We start from the raw sequence: 16,670 nt of genomic DNA on the forward strand, positions 1-16,670 counted from the left end.
TATATATACAGCATGCATTGCTAGCATGATATGTTACAATTGCTTAGTAGTAGCTACTAGTACTAATTACTAAATTGATTGATTAGACTAATCCGGCTGTTAGCATAACCTGGCTAGCTACTAACAACACTATATATACTTAAGAACTTATATTTATCTGGATGACATGATGTTGTTTGTAGAATCGTGTGTTGATTAATCTTTGTGATAAACAGTTACCAAAGATGAGTGTTTATTGATAATATGGTGAGTAGCGTTTTCTGACGGTGAACAATACGGTCGGCACTAGATGGCCGGTCAGATCGGGCAAGAGGTACGCTGCTTAAACCGAAGGTATGTGGTCGGTTTAACTGGGCAACCCAGCGGTTAGACCGGAGTGACTCATGGTTTTATGGTAAAATCGTCCCAATCAGATTCCACGATAGTATGCATGGTTGGTTTTGCTGACGTGATATCCTAGTCAATAAAAAGAAAATAAAAAAAACATGTGGATCCATATGTAAGTGAACTTCCACCCCTCCTCACCTATCGCCTCTCTTCCCTCTATCCCGCAGGGACTCACCAGCGGGGAGAGGGGCAGTGGCAGTGAGAGGTCGACGATGAGGAGGCTTCGGTGGTCTATGGTGGAGGAGGAGAAGAGGAGGGAGGCAAGGGAGCTGACGAGCTCGACCTTCTTCCTCCTCCCTTCTCTCCTCTTTCCCCATCTCTCCACCTCTCCCCTCTCTCTCCTAGGAATGTAGCTACGACCGAGCCCAGCCCCGCCCCTACCCACGCCGTGGATCCGCAGCGTAGCCTTGAGGGACACAGAGGGATGGACACGGCAGACGAGCGTGACCGCGTGGTCATGGAGCGGGAGGCGAAGGGATGCAAGGGAGGAGCGTGGAGACGAGGCGCATGTGACAGTGGCCACCACGGGGGAGGAGGTAGGCATGGGCCTAGAGGAGGTGGCGCGGGGAGACGAGGTGGGGGAGCAGGGAGAGCACCTGGTGGAGATCCGTGGGCAGAGATGGTGCTGGCAGCATGCGGAGAAGTGGCACCAATAACAGTACTAGTTGGAGCTCATGCGGGGTGGCGTGCCCTTCGCCGCTTGCGACTGCGCTGCCGATAGGGTTTGTTCCTCTATGCACGACAAGAACCCCTGCGCGCTGTTGCGTGCTCAGGCCACCAAGGTGCAATCCTTTGCTACCATCGAGGCATAGAAGTCCCACTCCAGTATGGAGTCCGACCTATGTAGCTTCAATGCCATAAACACCTGGCAATCGATTGTCGACATTGCTGGCAATGGAATCCACGAGCCTTGTCGTCTTCCTCCTTCTGGTTCAGCCTCCATCCCCACCATGATGGAGAGAAAAAAGGGGGAGGGGAGGGAGGGAGATGAAGGAGATAAAAGAGGGGAGGAGAGTGAGGATGACATGTGGGATCAACTAGTTCCCACATAAACGCTTAGTCAGTATAAATTGATTAGGTCAACTTGCAAATCCATGTAACCAGCCATCTATACTATCAGATTACCTAATTTAACCTGGTTTCGTAAGTTAGAGGTTTAAGATTTATGGTATTGTGGTTTAGGGATACCACTAAACTCGACGTAAAGACGAGGGACAACAAGTGGACTTATTCTATATATATCAACCATTATAATGGGCCAGTACAATTTGCCTTCGACCACTATGGGCCACTATGGTTGAGACTAGGGGTGAAAACGGTACGGAAACTTTCCAGATTCTGGACCTGTTTTCGGAAACGGAACCTGTCGGTCGGAATTTGTTTGGAATTTTTCAGAAACGGAAACGAAATCGGAAATATTTCCTTGGAAACAGAATCGAATATGATAAGGGCAGTTTCCGTCGGAACTCGGAATCCGTCGGAAACTTTCCGGAAACGAATTCGGAAATTTTCCGGAAACAAATTCAGGTTTTTTCTCGTAATCGGAAATAGAAAATTTCTCATATACAACTGATTAGCTTAAGCCTTTTCTACTCTAAATGTTTAGATTTATGTATTGAGATGTTTAATTAAATAGAGATATTTTTTAGTCCAATACTTTATATTTTATTTTCCTAATTATCTTTTTATTTATAGATGAATATAGTTCTTTTTCTCCAAGAAAGTAAAGTGTACAACTAGTTGTATTATTATTAATTGATAAAATATAGAAATATTGATTTATTGTTTTAGAAAAAAATATTTAACTACATTTTTCGTTGATTTGAGAACTTTAGTTTAAGGGTTTTTTATATTCCGATAAATATCCGTTACCGTATCCGCGCCGGTTCGTTTTCGCTCCGTTTTCGGTTTCGATAATATTTGTTTTTGTTTTCATTTCTGGGGTTTCCGATTTCGATTCCAATTCCGAAAAAAATATGAAAAAGAAAAAAAAATGAAAACGAAAACGATAAAGGTGGTTTCCGTCCGTTTCCGTACCGTTTTCACCCCTAGTTGAGACCTCAGGTTGGCCCAGGCTAGGCCACTACAATTCACCTTCAGAAAAACGCAACCATCCCTAATCACCTTTCTACATCAAAAGAACAGAAGCCTTTGTCTTCATGCATCAAAACAAACTGCCCATAAATATGAATGTTAAGTATTACTTAAATGTGATTGTAAGAGTTTTGTAGGAAAAGTTTTTTCCTTTTCATACTTGGTCTGTTTTACACGACTCCTCCTTCCTTGTTGGGATAACTGTCACGCCCGGAATTTCTATCCAAAATTCCAAACGCTTACATGTGTGTGAACCCTCGTCCAGGAATCAGCCGAGGCACACAATAACAAATTGATAATAGAGTACAATTATTACTCTAATTAATAAGCGAATATAATGTCATTACAGAGGTAGATAGTTCCTCTCAATCAATAAAGATCTAAGCAGCGGAAAATAAGATAAACGGCGCAGACGACTCTACTCCACAGGCAGCTTGACCAGGGCTACACCTAATCCTCCACACCATCAGCATCATTGTAGAACTCTTCCTCTGATGACTGATTGCAAGGTGAGTATATGACATACTCAGCAAGCCACGCAGCAAATATGCAAGTGCACAAGGATACCAAAGGATGGCATAGTAGGGTTTCATTTGCATAAACAACATTTAACAAACATTTGAGAATTTAATAAAACAGTTAAGTAATAATTAATCAATATTAATCCAACGCTATACAACATACCCTGTTGCATAGGCCCAACCATTCTGAACAACCATCCCGGCTGCACAGTTCTATCTCCAAACCAGGAATATACCATTCCAAACCAGGAGCTAATCAAATTATTACCAGTTAAAAGCACCTTTTATTATGGTGAGAAGTATGAGACTAATCATGAAAGACATTGTTAGACCCGCCCATAACCGCGGGCACGGCTATTCGAATAGTTTTACTCTGATCAGAGATGTACCACTGTACCCACAAGACACAGCCCCACATCATGTCACCATGTGCCTCAATACCACCACGGTACCTCGGAAAGGAGCTGTGACATTACCTCTCGCACAACACAATCCACTACAGCGCACCTTTCCTGGATCATAATCACCCCCTTATAAACAAGGCATGGACTCCCCAGCGACCCCCGTAGGCTTATCTCCGCCACTTCTCAGTCTGGTGCTCCGCAATGAACCATGCTATACAAAAGGTAAAGCCGTTGCCCACGCTGGCTTGTGGTTGGCACGGTTAATGTTTCACAACCGAAACTCGTGAACCGGTCCTTAATTGTCATGAGCACGACTCTCAAAACCATGTGCTCACAACCCACCATTATCAGGTTTTAGTTGGCACATTAATTAATTAACCAATCACGATTGACCATCGTGAGCTATCATTTAGCCATCATTAAATAATAATGAATCATAAGTTATCCCAATAGTGTGCTAATGTTTCTAAGCTTGGCTAAGCAATCATATCTAATATCTAGTTGAACCAATATATAAAGCTCAACTAGTCAAGTTATAATAACCCAAGGTATCAAGGAATAAAGTAATCAAGAACAAAAGGGCTATAACAAAGAATAGGTTAATTCCACCCAATGACATTCGAAAATAGATGCAATAGTTGAATAGAAACAATAGCTTTAAATAGGATCAACATGCTCAAGGGTTGTTTAGGATCTGTGTGACTTGCCTTGCTGGCCTTGGAACTCTTCAAAGTCTCCTCCTGCGAAAACGGACTCTCCGGAAACGTCGTAATCTAAACAGAAAGAAGCAAAATCACCAAAACAGCACATAAACAAGCATGAACAGTACATGTGGATATTTTTAACATGTAGATCTCAATTTTAGAAAAATTTAGAGACTTGAACCAACTAAATCCGAGCTAAGATGAATTAGTTATGAATTTTTGAAGATTTAATCGGATTAAAACACTTATATCGATTTTAATTGAATTATGACGCAATAATGAATTATTTTTGAAAAGGAAAAAGGGATTTATTGCGTCAGCGGCTAGGGTTTGCGGTGGACCGGGCGCACGGCGGCGGTTCACGGAAACGGACGGCCGAGATCGATCCATCCAAAACGGACGGCCGAGATCGAACGGTCCACGACCGGCTCACGGCAAACGGCCACGATGACGTCAGCGGTGACGTCACCACCGGCGGCGGCTCGGGCGGCGCAAGCTCGCCGGCGAACGATGGCGCGACGACGAGAACGGAGGGCACCAGGACGTAGAGCGCGACGCGGCGAACTCACCGGTGACCAAAGAAGCAGCGGAAGATCAACGGACGGCAACGGCGTCGAGGTCGAAGCGGCGGAGAAGATCGGGTCGACGGCGGCGACGGTGCTCCGGCAGTCTACAGCAACGGCGGAGGAGCAGACGAGGACGGCGACGCGACGGCGACCACGATGACGACCTTCCCGAGCGACGGCGACGACTGGAACGGCGGCGGCGCACGGCTGGAGCAGCGGCGACGACGGCGGCGCGAGGTCACACAGCGCTAGGGCTCTACCGGCGACGAGAGGCGAAGGCGAGGGTGGCGGCGGGTAGAGGAGACACCGGGGATCCTTTTAAAGGGGCTAGGAGGCGGCGGCAAAGGCCCACGGCGGCCGGCGACACGAAGGAAACCTCGGGCTCGGAGAGAGAAAAACCGATCCGAATCAACCTCGAATCAAACACTTTCCAAGCGATTTTAGCCGATGATTCCAAAAGAGAAAAGGTAGAGGAGATCCCGAGGATCATTTCCCCTCTAACGATTCGGCCGGAGAAGGAAAGACACGGCCGAATTTGGAAGGAGACGGCGGCGCGGCTCGGCTAGGGTTTCGGGCGGCGGCGGCGCGACGAAGACGACGACTCCGACAGGCGGGCCCCACCTGTCAGCGAGCGAGGGCGCGCGCGCGGCTGCGGCGGACTGGGCCGACTTGGGCCGAGGAGAGAGAGAACGGTTTTGGGCCGACTTTCGGCCCAAAGCCAAAAGAGACTTTTAAAAACCTTTTTCAATTTAAATTATTCATGAAATGCAATTCCATTTATTAAAAATACTTCCTTAGCTCAAATAAATCCTAGAAAAATCTAGGAATTATAGAATTAAGTAAAGTATTTAATGAAATTTTATCTGGCCCCATTTTACATTGGAATTTATTAATTAAAATTAGATCTTCTCTTCAAGGCTTTTAAAATTATTTCTAAAAATTCCAATTAAACAACAATTTATATATTTTGAATTTTTAGGGTGTGACAATAACAAAGAGACTCGTTTAGAACCAAATGTAAGACGTGATTGGCACAATTCCATCTCAGATTGTCGGCAGATTTGGAGTTTGTAAATTAAATTATAGTAACTTAAAATTTTATATTTCCTATAACATAGAAAAAATATTCATCTAAATGGTCAATATAATCACAAATAGATAAAATACATGAGTTAAGAAGTGAAAATAGTTTTGGGATATGAAATTAGGGGGGGCTAATGGGCAATCGATCGCCAGGACGATCGCCCAGCGATCGGATCCGGCCCCCCCTCCCCCTATACTCCTCCCTCTTCTCCCCCTTCCTCCTCCCCTTCTCCTCTTTCTACTACAGTAGACCACACAAATTTTTTTGAAAAATAAAAGTTAGAAAAATTTATGTATAGAAATACTATATATAAAAAATTTGAATTCAAATTCAAATTTGAATCGGGTATGTAAACTTTTGACTTATAAACTTTGGGTCTATAAACTTTAGGTGTATAAACTTTAGATGTATAGAAATACTATATATAGAAATATTTGAATTCAAATTCAAATTTGAATCAGATATAATTCAAATTCAAATTTGAATCAGATATAATTCAAATTCAAATTTGAATCGGGTATATAAACTTTAGGTCTATAAACTTTAGGTGTATAAACTTTAGATGTATAGAAATACTATATATGAAAAATATTTGAATTCAAATTCAAATTTGAAACGGGTATATAAACTTTTGACTTATAAACTTTAGGTCTATAAACTTTAGATGTATAAACTTTAGATGTATATAAATACTATATATAAAAAAATATTTGAATTCAAATTCAAATTTGAATCGGATATATAAACTTTTGGTCTCTAAATTTTAGATGTGTAAACTTTAGGTGTATAAATTTACTAAAATAGGAAAATAATGTGGTGCCAAAAAAGGAAACCAGGTGGAGAGGTGGAGGGAGGGAAGGGGGGGTTGGAAAACTGATCGCCCTGGGAGAGCGAGGGCAATCGCTCGCCCAGTAGCATTTCCGATGAAATTATGCCAAGATGAGTCTTTGACTTAGGTTATCTATAAAGTTGTTGAAATTGTGATTCCAAGTCGAAAGTTATACGTAAAATCATAATCTTAGAATCCTGTAAAAAGAATCATAAAATCGTAGATTCGCATCTTAGGCCATGTTTGTCACAACACTATATTATGATTCGTGAAGCCATGTATTTCTAACTTTGTAAATCCATTGATATAGATATGTAACATTTGAATAAATCATAAAATTATTAACCACTTTAATTCAATTTATAAAGTCTAAATCCAGTGTGAATATATCTAAGGTCCGAAAATGTGCCAAATAATTAGAATCATAAAATCATATGTAAAAATTAAGATTTTAATAAGAGAAAATATAAAACATACCATTTACAAGTGTCCAATTAATTTCAATAAATACCATCGACAAATTCGAGATACATAAAATGTCATCGTAAAGCGACTTTGTGAAAAAAAAATACCATAATCGTTAGGGTTCCATCCATCTTGATCCCGCGAAATACATGTTCATCCTAAAGATGATAGTATTTTTTTAGTAAAGTCACATGTAACGTTACTATTTTGAAACTCGTACTTTTTTATGATATTTTCTAAAATTGGACAAGTATTTCTTGGATTTTCTACCTTATTACTCTCTTCGTCCCAAATTATAAGACCTATATTTTTTTACACGGTCTTCAATAACATACTATTAATTTATCTCATATTATATTTCCAACAAATATGATATTAGCATCACTTGAAAGTACTTTAAAATTTGAATACAGTGATATAACATATATAATATTTAGCATATACTCCCTTTGTCCCTAAACATTTGATGCCGTTGACTTTAAACATGTTTGATTATTCGTTTTATTAAAAACTTTTGTGAGATATGTAAAACTATATGTATACATAAAAGTATATTTAAAAATAAATTAAATGATAGGGAAAAAATTAATAATTACTTAATTTTTTTGAATAATACGAACGGTCAAACATGTTTAGAAAAATTAACGACATCAAATATTTAATGACGGAGGGAGTTATTATTATTTATTTTTCTTAAAAAAAGGGTGTCCTGTAATGGTAATTTGGGACGGAGGGAGTTATTATTATCTGCGATGATGGTCCGTTTACAACATTGACCAAAAAATCATCATCGGTTTTGTTTTTTCACGCAACGTGCAAACCTAACCCACACTCCTCCTCCCTCTGCGCCTTGGCACCATATCCCTCCACGATCGCCTTCCCTTCTCCTCTCCCGCCGCCGCCGCCGATTCGATCTCCATCCCGCGCCGCCGCCGCTGCTTCCGCCGCATCCTCCCTCCCTGGTGAGCAGTCCACCCGTTACGCGCATCCTCATCCTCATCCCCTTCTCTCTCTAGACTAGATTTGCTTGCATCCAGCCCTAAGATTCTAGATCTGAAGTCCCCCCATGTACCATGTGCTGATGGATTGGATTGCTTTGGTTTGATGCGTGGTGTACTATGTACTACTAGTAAACTGATGATAGCAGTAGCAGCTTTTCAATTTTTATTTATTTTGTTTAGTTTGGTGAGGGTTAACCTGATTCTCATGTTGGAGTGATTTTCTTGATGATCAGATTTGTGGATATGGCTGATAACGACAAGGAGGCGGCGGGAGAGGGAGCAACTCCCCGTGGAGCGGACTGGGAGGTGGTGACTCTTACTGCGTCCGCCTATGCGGCGGCGCCGGGGCCGGGTGGAGCAGGAGACAGGCCGGCGGCTGAGACCAAAGGCCTTGATGCAAGTCAGGAAGGAGACCAGACCAAAGGCCTTGATGGAAGTCAGGAAGGGCGGGGCTCGGAGAGCGCGCTGTTCATGTCTGGCCACTTTGTGTTCCCTCCAAGCGAGCATGAGAATCTGCCGATCGATGCCGGCTTTGATGACATCCAGCATAAGAAGGATGCGCAGGAAGCGAGCACGAGCGTGGAAGACGAGGGTTTCAAGAATGTCGGTGGGAACTATGGTGCTGGGTTGGAGAGGATTCAGTTCTATGATGAAGGAAGGAACCTCTCGGCCAATGATGTAGAGATGATGATGGGTGATGCTGCTGAGCATGGCTCGTTTCATGCTCAGGACGAGGAGCAAGGTTTAGATGATGATAATGATTTTGATGACTCTCATGACAAATCAGATCTGCCCTCAGAATCTGCGGACAGCAAAAGCCGTGATTCTGGCGCCCCTTGCAAATGCTGGCTGAAGAAACATATGTCATGCCTGTATCACCAAGCCAAGGAAACAAATGCTCTCTGGTCTGTGGTGGTTGCAGCTGCTCTTGTCGGGCTCGTAATCTTGGGACGCTGGCACAAAGACAAACTGCACCTTAAGAATCTTAAATGGCGATCTGGCTCAACAGTGAGGTATATTAAGATCTTGTTGGCTTTTCAGTTTTGACATATAACACATCTCTTCATTTGTTAGTTTATTGTGCGGTTCAGAAACACACACACATTACCTTATTACCTTAAGTATGGTGACCTGTTTGCATTTTAGTGGCTTAGTGTGTGGACACTGGCATACTCTGTTCCTAGCATTCTTGCATTTTGCATGACATTATCTTTGCCACATAATGTTACTTTTAGGTTTTAGCAATTCTGGCTAGATCTATTTTGTTATTTCTTACTCAATTATGGACCTTATGGCTCTTCTAAAGCTTCTTTTGAGTTTTGATATGGCTCTTGAGCAGTTAAATGCTTTATCGAGACACCACACCTTTCCCCAATTAGATGCGATCGTTAATTTCCTTTCTGCCCAAAATATTGCATTTATGTGTATACTTACTGCTCCCTGGTTATAAACAGAGAGATTGTTGGGATTAATCAAATTAGCATACACCATTGCAAAAGTCATGGTAGACTAGTTAGGCCTTATGAAGGCTATGATAATTTGAATGGTAGTAGGATGTTTTAACTGCTTTTATATGCTTGTTCTATCCGTGTGATTACTGATTAAGAGTACAACAATTATAATCATGTTGCATTGTGATATCAGCATGGCTTATCCACGTAATCTAATAGAACATAGTTGTACAGGATTCAGGTCGCACTCTGATTTGGGTATAAATAAACTAATAAACTTGAAAAGTTTTTGTATGAATTTAATATGTATGATGACTTATTGCTACCTTTTGAAGTTTGTTTACTTATAAAGTTATGAAGCTCTATATTATAGAACAATAGTCTACGATCTTCAACTATTCATGCTGCCATTTGGGGGTAGTATGACCCATCTGTAGCTCTTTATCAAATCTGGGTTTCTCTGGCTTTATGTTAGAATTTAGCATATGATTATTGACATGTCACTTGCATGGATTTGGGATTTTGGGTATCTATATTAAGCCTAAATGCATAGATATTTTGACCCAAACATGCTCTAATGGAAAATAATAATCTATATCAGCATCTTGTACTTGTTAATTTGTGTGAAACTATATATGTTTTCTAGTTCTATAGTACATATGAAAACCGGCTTTTTTATGAGCTATTATGAATGGTTGGAACATGATCAACTCTTTTGTTGTAACTGGACTAGACAATGCTTGACTGGTTACAGTTCACAACGTACATAAATTTGGTATGCCTACTCATATTATGTATAAGTGGTTAGGTTTTTCATATAAAGTGTTGGATGCTATCTTAGTGCTTCTGATATAAAGGTGGTTCATCATGATTATAGTGTCACATACTGATCTTCTGTTAAATCATCGAATTGTACTCCTAATATCATATGACAATAACACATTTCTACACCTCATCATTTTGCTTTTTAAATGCCCAATGCTGGAAAGACATGTTACTTACTACCTCTGTCCCAAAAAGCCAGAAATAAAGTCTGGGGGGGATAGTTTTTTAACCTGTAACAGTAGCTAAACAGGTTAAATCATTTTTGGTAAGTTCCTTGTCCTTTGCAAAGTAACTTCATCGGTAATTAGCTTGTTTTATTGTGATACGGATGACAATAGGTTGGAGACTGGAACATTTGTGTACTTAGCACCAATGCATAAACTATTGAATCTATGACATTAAACTTCCTTTCTAAAGGGCTTTCCCAGTCAACTAGGATGCTTTGTTATGTGATAGGAACACCTCTTCATACTGTCCAATTCCTCATAGTTTTGTCTCTGATGTCAACCAGACGTATGGCCATGGTATCAGTTTGTAGTTTCTACTAGTGAGTGCAATTCTGTATATTAGTTTACCATCTGGAATCTACATCTAAGATTAAAAAAAAATCATTTCAAGTATCAGTCAAGCTCATCTACTCCCAACCCCTAATTAAAATCAACATTTGACTCATTTCTTCCTTTTCCCAATCCAAAATATTTTCATTATTCTTTGTCATCATGTTTGGAACAAAGCATATGCACCGAAAGAATGGTGGTGATGATGAGGTCTTTGATGGAGGCTTCCTTGTCATCGCTTTACCCTCCATGAACTGCTAAGGGCCTGTTTGGCACAGCTCCAGCTCCAGCTCCACCTCTCCTGGAGCTGGAGCTCAGCCAAACAGCTTTAGCTCCACCAAAAATGGGAGCGGAGTTAGGTGGAGCTCTCTCACAAAATGAACTAGAGAGGTGGAGCTGGGTTTAGGCAGCTACACAACTTTACTCCGGACTCAACTCCAGGAGCTAAATTTAGGAGTTGGAGCTCTACCAAACAGGCCCTAAGCTGGCTAATTTTACTGTCTGTAGTTGAGAATGGTGTCTGTTCCTTTGGCAGAGGATGGTACTAGTGCTGCCAATTAGAGATTGTTACAATTTGGGTTGAAGGGATTATGTTGCTTTAACATTTGCAACTTTGTAAATGACATTGTTTATGAATCAATACAAGGATATTTTGTCGTGTGCTATAGAACATATATCACATTTGGCCCTATTAAAACCTCAAGCTAGCAAGTACTGTGATAAATTTGTGGTTTTACCCCTGCCCTACTGTGATGTGAAGCATTTGTTTTTTGTGTGAAGGTTCCATTGTGAAGAAATTTATGTGTTCTGTTTGGTGCTGCATAGGTTTATTTCCTATTAGCTTATCACTCCTTATTGTATCATTACTTGTTTGACACTCTTGTTTTAATTTCAAGAACACTTGTCTTTAGGCCAACATGTCTTAGAAGCCCAAGACATGAAAGAAATAATTATTGAAGCCAATTTATTATTATGTTGCATCTTCTAGCTTTAGGCCTGAATGCACCTGATTTTGATTCTAAGTTTCTTACTGCCATGAATAGACGATGTTAGGAATAATATACTTCTGTTTCCTTGCTCTATTTATGAAACTTTCATCATTTTTCATGTAGAACTAAGTATACTTTTCTTTCTACAATTTTTGTAGCTTTGCCTAATTCAAGACTTTGTTTTGGCAGAGGGTGACCAACAGGGCTGGTGGGTGTTTTTATGGTCTTCTTCGATGCAACCTCTGATGAGTCATCACATGTCATCTGAAGTTGTAACTGAGACGGTTGGCAATATGATTGTGACAATGACGAAAGGAGTATACCTAATGTAATAATATGAAGTTTGACAGTGGTGCTTGTAGCCTTCGTTTGGTTGCCTTGCCAGCTCTGAGATGCCGAAGTTTCCACCGCTACACACACCACCGTACCATTGTACACTTGCTATGCTACATTTTCTTTTATGTTCTGAGGAATGGCTGTCAACACGCAATTGCATACTGCGAAATCCATGTAACCTCGTTGTTCTTCCAGAACAAATTCAGATGCATTTGTGCTGTTCTTTTAAGAAGGAAAACCTGGGAGTCTCGTTTACTGTTCCTTACAGGAGGTGGTTTCACTTCAGTTTTTATCCCTTCACAACTGGGATGTTGCTTGTCATTATCATGGTTTTTTTTGTATTGCAAGCATTATGATTGCTACTCATATGAATCAGTGTTTAGACCTCCATGGTCGTATTTTCTACTCATTTGAATCGTATGGTTGATTTGTTAGTACTGCAATACAGAGTTAAAATTGCATGCCAGTTTCAGTAACTGTAGATCGAAACAAATGAACATGCGTTCTAGTTTACGGTACAAGCAGAATTATAAAATGTATTACCTCCAATCACATGATCAAAATTGTGTACGCGTTTTTGGCCAACCAGGCATCAAAAAACGAAAACGAAGTGATGAAGGATTTATGGAAAAAATAATTAAAAATGCAAAAGCAAATCGTCTTTAATCAAAAGAGGCAAATTTTGTCTTAACAGGAATATTCTATAAACAAAATTTTTGTATATATATTTTACGGAGATCGAACATAAATCCAGTTATGAACTCATAAACTTACATCGGCACATATCTACCAAACCCTGTCGATAAACATACTCTAATGGACAAACGACACAAGCTGTTGAAATCTATTGAAAAACTATTTTACAATGAACCTAAACACCACGGTTTAACTATTATACCGACAAACCGCAACCAGAAAAATGTTTTCATGCACCTATGTTGCCAAGCCAGAAGAACAGGGGGAATTGCGAAATTGCCAGGAAGAGCAGGAAATAGTGCTGCCGCGTCGAGTGCCTCTCGCTGCTCCTCATCTCCGTGAAGAGCACCCTCTTCATCGTCCTCACCAAGAACACCCCCATACAAAGGCTCATCCATGGCATCATAACGAAGTACGAGTAAGCCCACAGAAGCCTCGAGATGACAGCAAGGGAAAGCCCGGCAAATAGATATCCGCCATAAGCTACCAGGTCGAGCAGCGGCACCTCTCCACCGCCCATCGAGTAGAGCAGCCCTTTCAGGATCACAATCTGCAAGGCCCATCCAATGAGTCCTCTGCTGAACTGCAGATTTATAGCTTCTGGAGTAAACCTGCATAGAAGTCAATCACATGAGGGGCAATGGGTTTTGAAGTATTTCACAATTGAAGAACCATGGTTAAAAACAACTCACTTTCCCATGAAACCTAATGTAAAGCCCGCAAGAATAATGAAGCTACCGAATGCCATGAAAGGGATGTAAAGATCCGGTGCATTGATGTCATAGATTGGAGGTTTGTACGACAGTCGGCCACCAACAGGCTCACTTATCCTAGTCCAATGCCCCTGAGAAGACATTGCAAATACTTGTTTATTTTCAGTACAGCAGTTCAAAGAACAAGATTCGTATAAAATGTTTCTGGTGAGGCAACTACCCTGTGAAGGAACGGAAACAGTATAACTTTCAGCTTGTTCCTGACATACTGATCATTCACATGGAAATAGTACTGCGGGTTGGAGAAGTATCTGTTAATCTGCAAAACCAATACATATTCAGAGGTAGTGTGACAAAACTAATAAGATAGCGAGTAATTAAAACACTAGGGTCAAGGCTCTTCACTAGCTAGCTACTCACATTGCTTTGCATGAATTCCGAACTGGAACCAAGGAACTTCTCTCCATATGCTCCTAACCCAGTTTTAATTAGACCTGAGCTCGCACCATAAAATGGATTGCCAAATTGGCCAGGCTGAGGATTTGCCGAGGGCATCTGCCCTGCGGCAGGAGGCATCTGCCCTATAGGAGGCATCTGCATTCCAGGAGAATTTCCATAATTGTTGTACATGGCTGCAACAAAGAAGAAGTGAATGTTTGGTCAAACGGATGGATAGATAGATAATTAGATAGTTACATATGTTTGCGGGGCAAAGAAAAACGACTGAAACAAATCTTTTACATGACATTGGAAGAACTTGACATATAACACAAGTATACACAAGGAAGCTCTTTTGCTTAATTACTAGGCATATCATTCGACTTATTCCTGCGCCAAATTTTGTACAAAACACATCGCGGAGATGGGTACCCCAGTCATTCTACAGCGTAGCATAATGTAAATAATTTCTAAATGAAGAGATATGCGTGCCATATTCGTCGCTGAGCACATATTTTTCCAATAAGCACTAGTAATATAATCCCCATTGCAAGATCACTCATATACCAATTTAACACGAAGGTCTTCAACAAGATCACTAGTAAATTAAACCGGATACATGGACGGGGTTAATCTTAATCTTAATCGAAGTCAAGCCCGGATGAATCAGCCAAGATTGAGGGAAGAACAACCAATACCTAGAAGGAGGTCGGCCCCCTCGGAAACCTTCTCAGCCGGCCGTGCGCGCGCCGCGAGGAGGGGGGGAGGGGATTGAGAAAGCTACGAAAGGGTCGGGAAGGAGGCGGAGGGAGGTCGCCGGCTGCCGGATCGCGCCGCCGCAGCAGATCGGAGGCGGAGGCGGAGAGGGGAAGCGCGGCTTCGATTTCTTCGAGCGGAAGGCCTCTCCTCGCAACACAACACAAAAAGCCAATCGACACTTTGCATAAAACCCCTCCGATTTTGTGCATTTACGAGGCACTCCTTCCGGTGCTGTATGTTTTATTTTGCGCATACATGTGCTCCCCGTGCGACAGCTCTGTTGCTCCCCGTGCGACGACGACCTCCACGGCGGTGCCCTCGTCAAGCCCTTCATCCCCCACCCATCGGGCGATGTCTGCTGCTAAAACCACGAAATCGCAGTATTCTGTAGCAAAATTTACCATTCTTTTTTATTCGTGTACCTTTTTCTGACCTCAAATCCTTTTGGACCTCCATAGTAGTGCCAATAAATCCAACCCTCATCTAGGCTGTCGAATTCCATGCCAACATGAGGTACCAAACATTAAACTAGCATATCTCTGTATAGAAAAACAGCAAGTATGAGACATGCATATTTACGATAACAAAAAAGAACAGAGAACGTACTAAAGCATGAGTTGTATAACAAACCTATCTGCTTCCATCTAAGAACTTTGATGGCAGATATTCGATATATATCTTTAATCAATCAATTCTTCCATAGGAAAAGAGAAAAACTTGATCAAAGATGATAAGGACATCCCTTCCAACGATACAACCATGCCTATTGCACAACAAGGACCAATGACTAGAGCTCGAGCTCGTGAACTTAATTATTAGGTAAAGTCATTCCTACCTAATCATTCAAGTTCTTCTCAGAATTGGGTGCTACTAAGTGGTTGTTGTGATCTACTTGTTGTTAGGAACATGGGAGAGGAACCAGTTCGCAAGCAGCACTAGCAGCGTTGATTTGATGAAGTCAATGTTCTTCACTCCGGAGGGCAAACGGGGCAAATGAGTACTTGTTGGAAAGATCTCGTCGTCTACTTTCAGCTATGTGTGGCCTCACCATCAAATTTGACCCAGGCTGCTCAGAATGACAAAAATAGTTCTTCACATCAGAAACTTGGGCTTGGGCCTTGTATCTTTACAGCCCATTAGGGGTCCACAAAACCTAGGGTTTGCTCCCACCTCCTCTCCTGGTCATTCCTCCACCTATATAAACTCCTAGCAGCCACCATTTTGCACTTTGGGTTTTGTTTGGATGAAAGTTTAGCTGCAGCTACTTCCTTGTACTCGCATGTGTCGGCCAGACCACCCGGATACTTGTATTTAGAACCCTATTTTGGTTTGTTTCAGTTTCATCATTTGACAAGTGCCGTGAGCTGTTTCCTTGTCAACTTGTTCTTTGATTGCTTGCAGGTTCAATGTTGTTCTTGGCACGGCAAGAACAGCAACAATGTGGAGTCGGTGTATCGGTTGCTAAGGCGCAGCACCCCTGTAGTAGTTGTAGTCAGACCGCCAACGTCGTGTCCTCCCCCAAATCGAAGTTTATCCTCCTCTCATCGAAAGATTGGGAACCCCCGTTGCTGCATCAAAAGACAACCAAATAAGGGAGGTTTGATCAACTCTATCAAGCCATTCACGAGGGATATGGTAGAAGATATAAAATCAGTTGAGACATACTCACGATCAGAGTGAAAAAAAAAGCACGTTGTTCTTCGTCGGCCGCCGGCCGCGTTGTCGAACTCTGAACAACACCTAGTTTTTTCCCTCTGTCCGAGCGTTGCGCGCCTAATTTTCCCTCCATATTACTGAGCATTGAGCGCGCGCAACGGCGATGAACGAGTAGGGCAGTTGTGAGGCTGTTCG

At 41.6% G+C, this 16,670-nt stretch overlaps 2 protein-coding genes across 2 annotated transcripts; one reads left to right on the forward strand and one right to left on the reverse strand.

The window, feature by feature from the left end:
- The first annotated feature begins 7,864 nt into the window (after nt 1–7,864).
- On the forward strand, nt 7,865–12,622 carry LOC4335044 (ATG8-interacting protein 1). Its single transcript, XM_015781340.3, has 3 exons — nt 7,865–8,016; nt 8,289–9,068; nt 12,067–12,622. The coding sequence occupies exons 2-3, from the start codon at nt 8,299–8,301 to the stop codon at nt 12,071–12,073; spliced, it is 777 nt and encodes a 258-aa protein (XP_015636826.1). The 5' UTR covers nt 7,865–8,016; nt 8,289–8,298; the 3' UTR covers nt 12,074–12,622.
- A 290-nt stretch (nt 12,623–12,912) lies between these two features.
- Nucleotides 12,913–14,976, reverse strand: LOC4335045 (uncharacterized). Its single transcript, XM_015778395.3, has 5 exons — nt 14,759–14,976; nt 14,043–14,254; nt 13,843–13,941; nt 13,602–13,753; nt 12,913–13,520 (listed from the first exon to the last, which is right to left on the reverse strand). Exons 2-5 carry the CDS (start codon nt 14,250–14,252, stop codon nt 13,139–13,141), a joined length of 843 nt encoding a protein of 280 aa, XP_015633881.1. The 5' UTR covers nt 14,253–14,254; nt 14,759–14,976; the 3' UTR covers nt 12,913–13,138.
- Between the last annotated feature and the right edge of the window lie 1,694 nt (nt 14,977–16,670).

Source organism: Oryza sativa, chromosome 4 (genome assembly GCF_034140825.1).
Source record: "Oryza sativa Japonica Group chromosome 4, ASM3414082v1".
Classification (NCBI taxonomy): domain Eukaryota; kingdom Viridiplantae; phylum Streptophyta; class Magnoliopsida; order Poales; family Poaceae; genus Oryza; species Oryza sativa.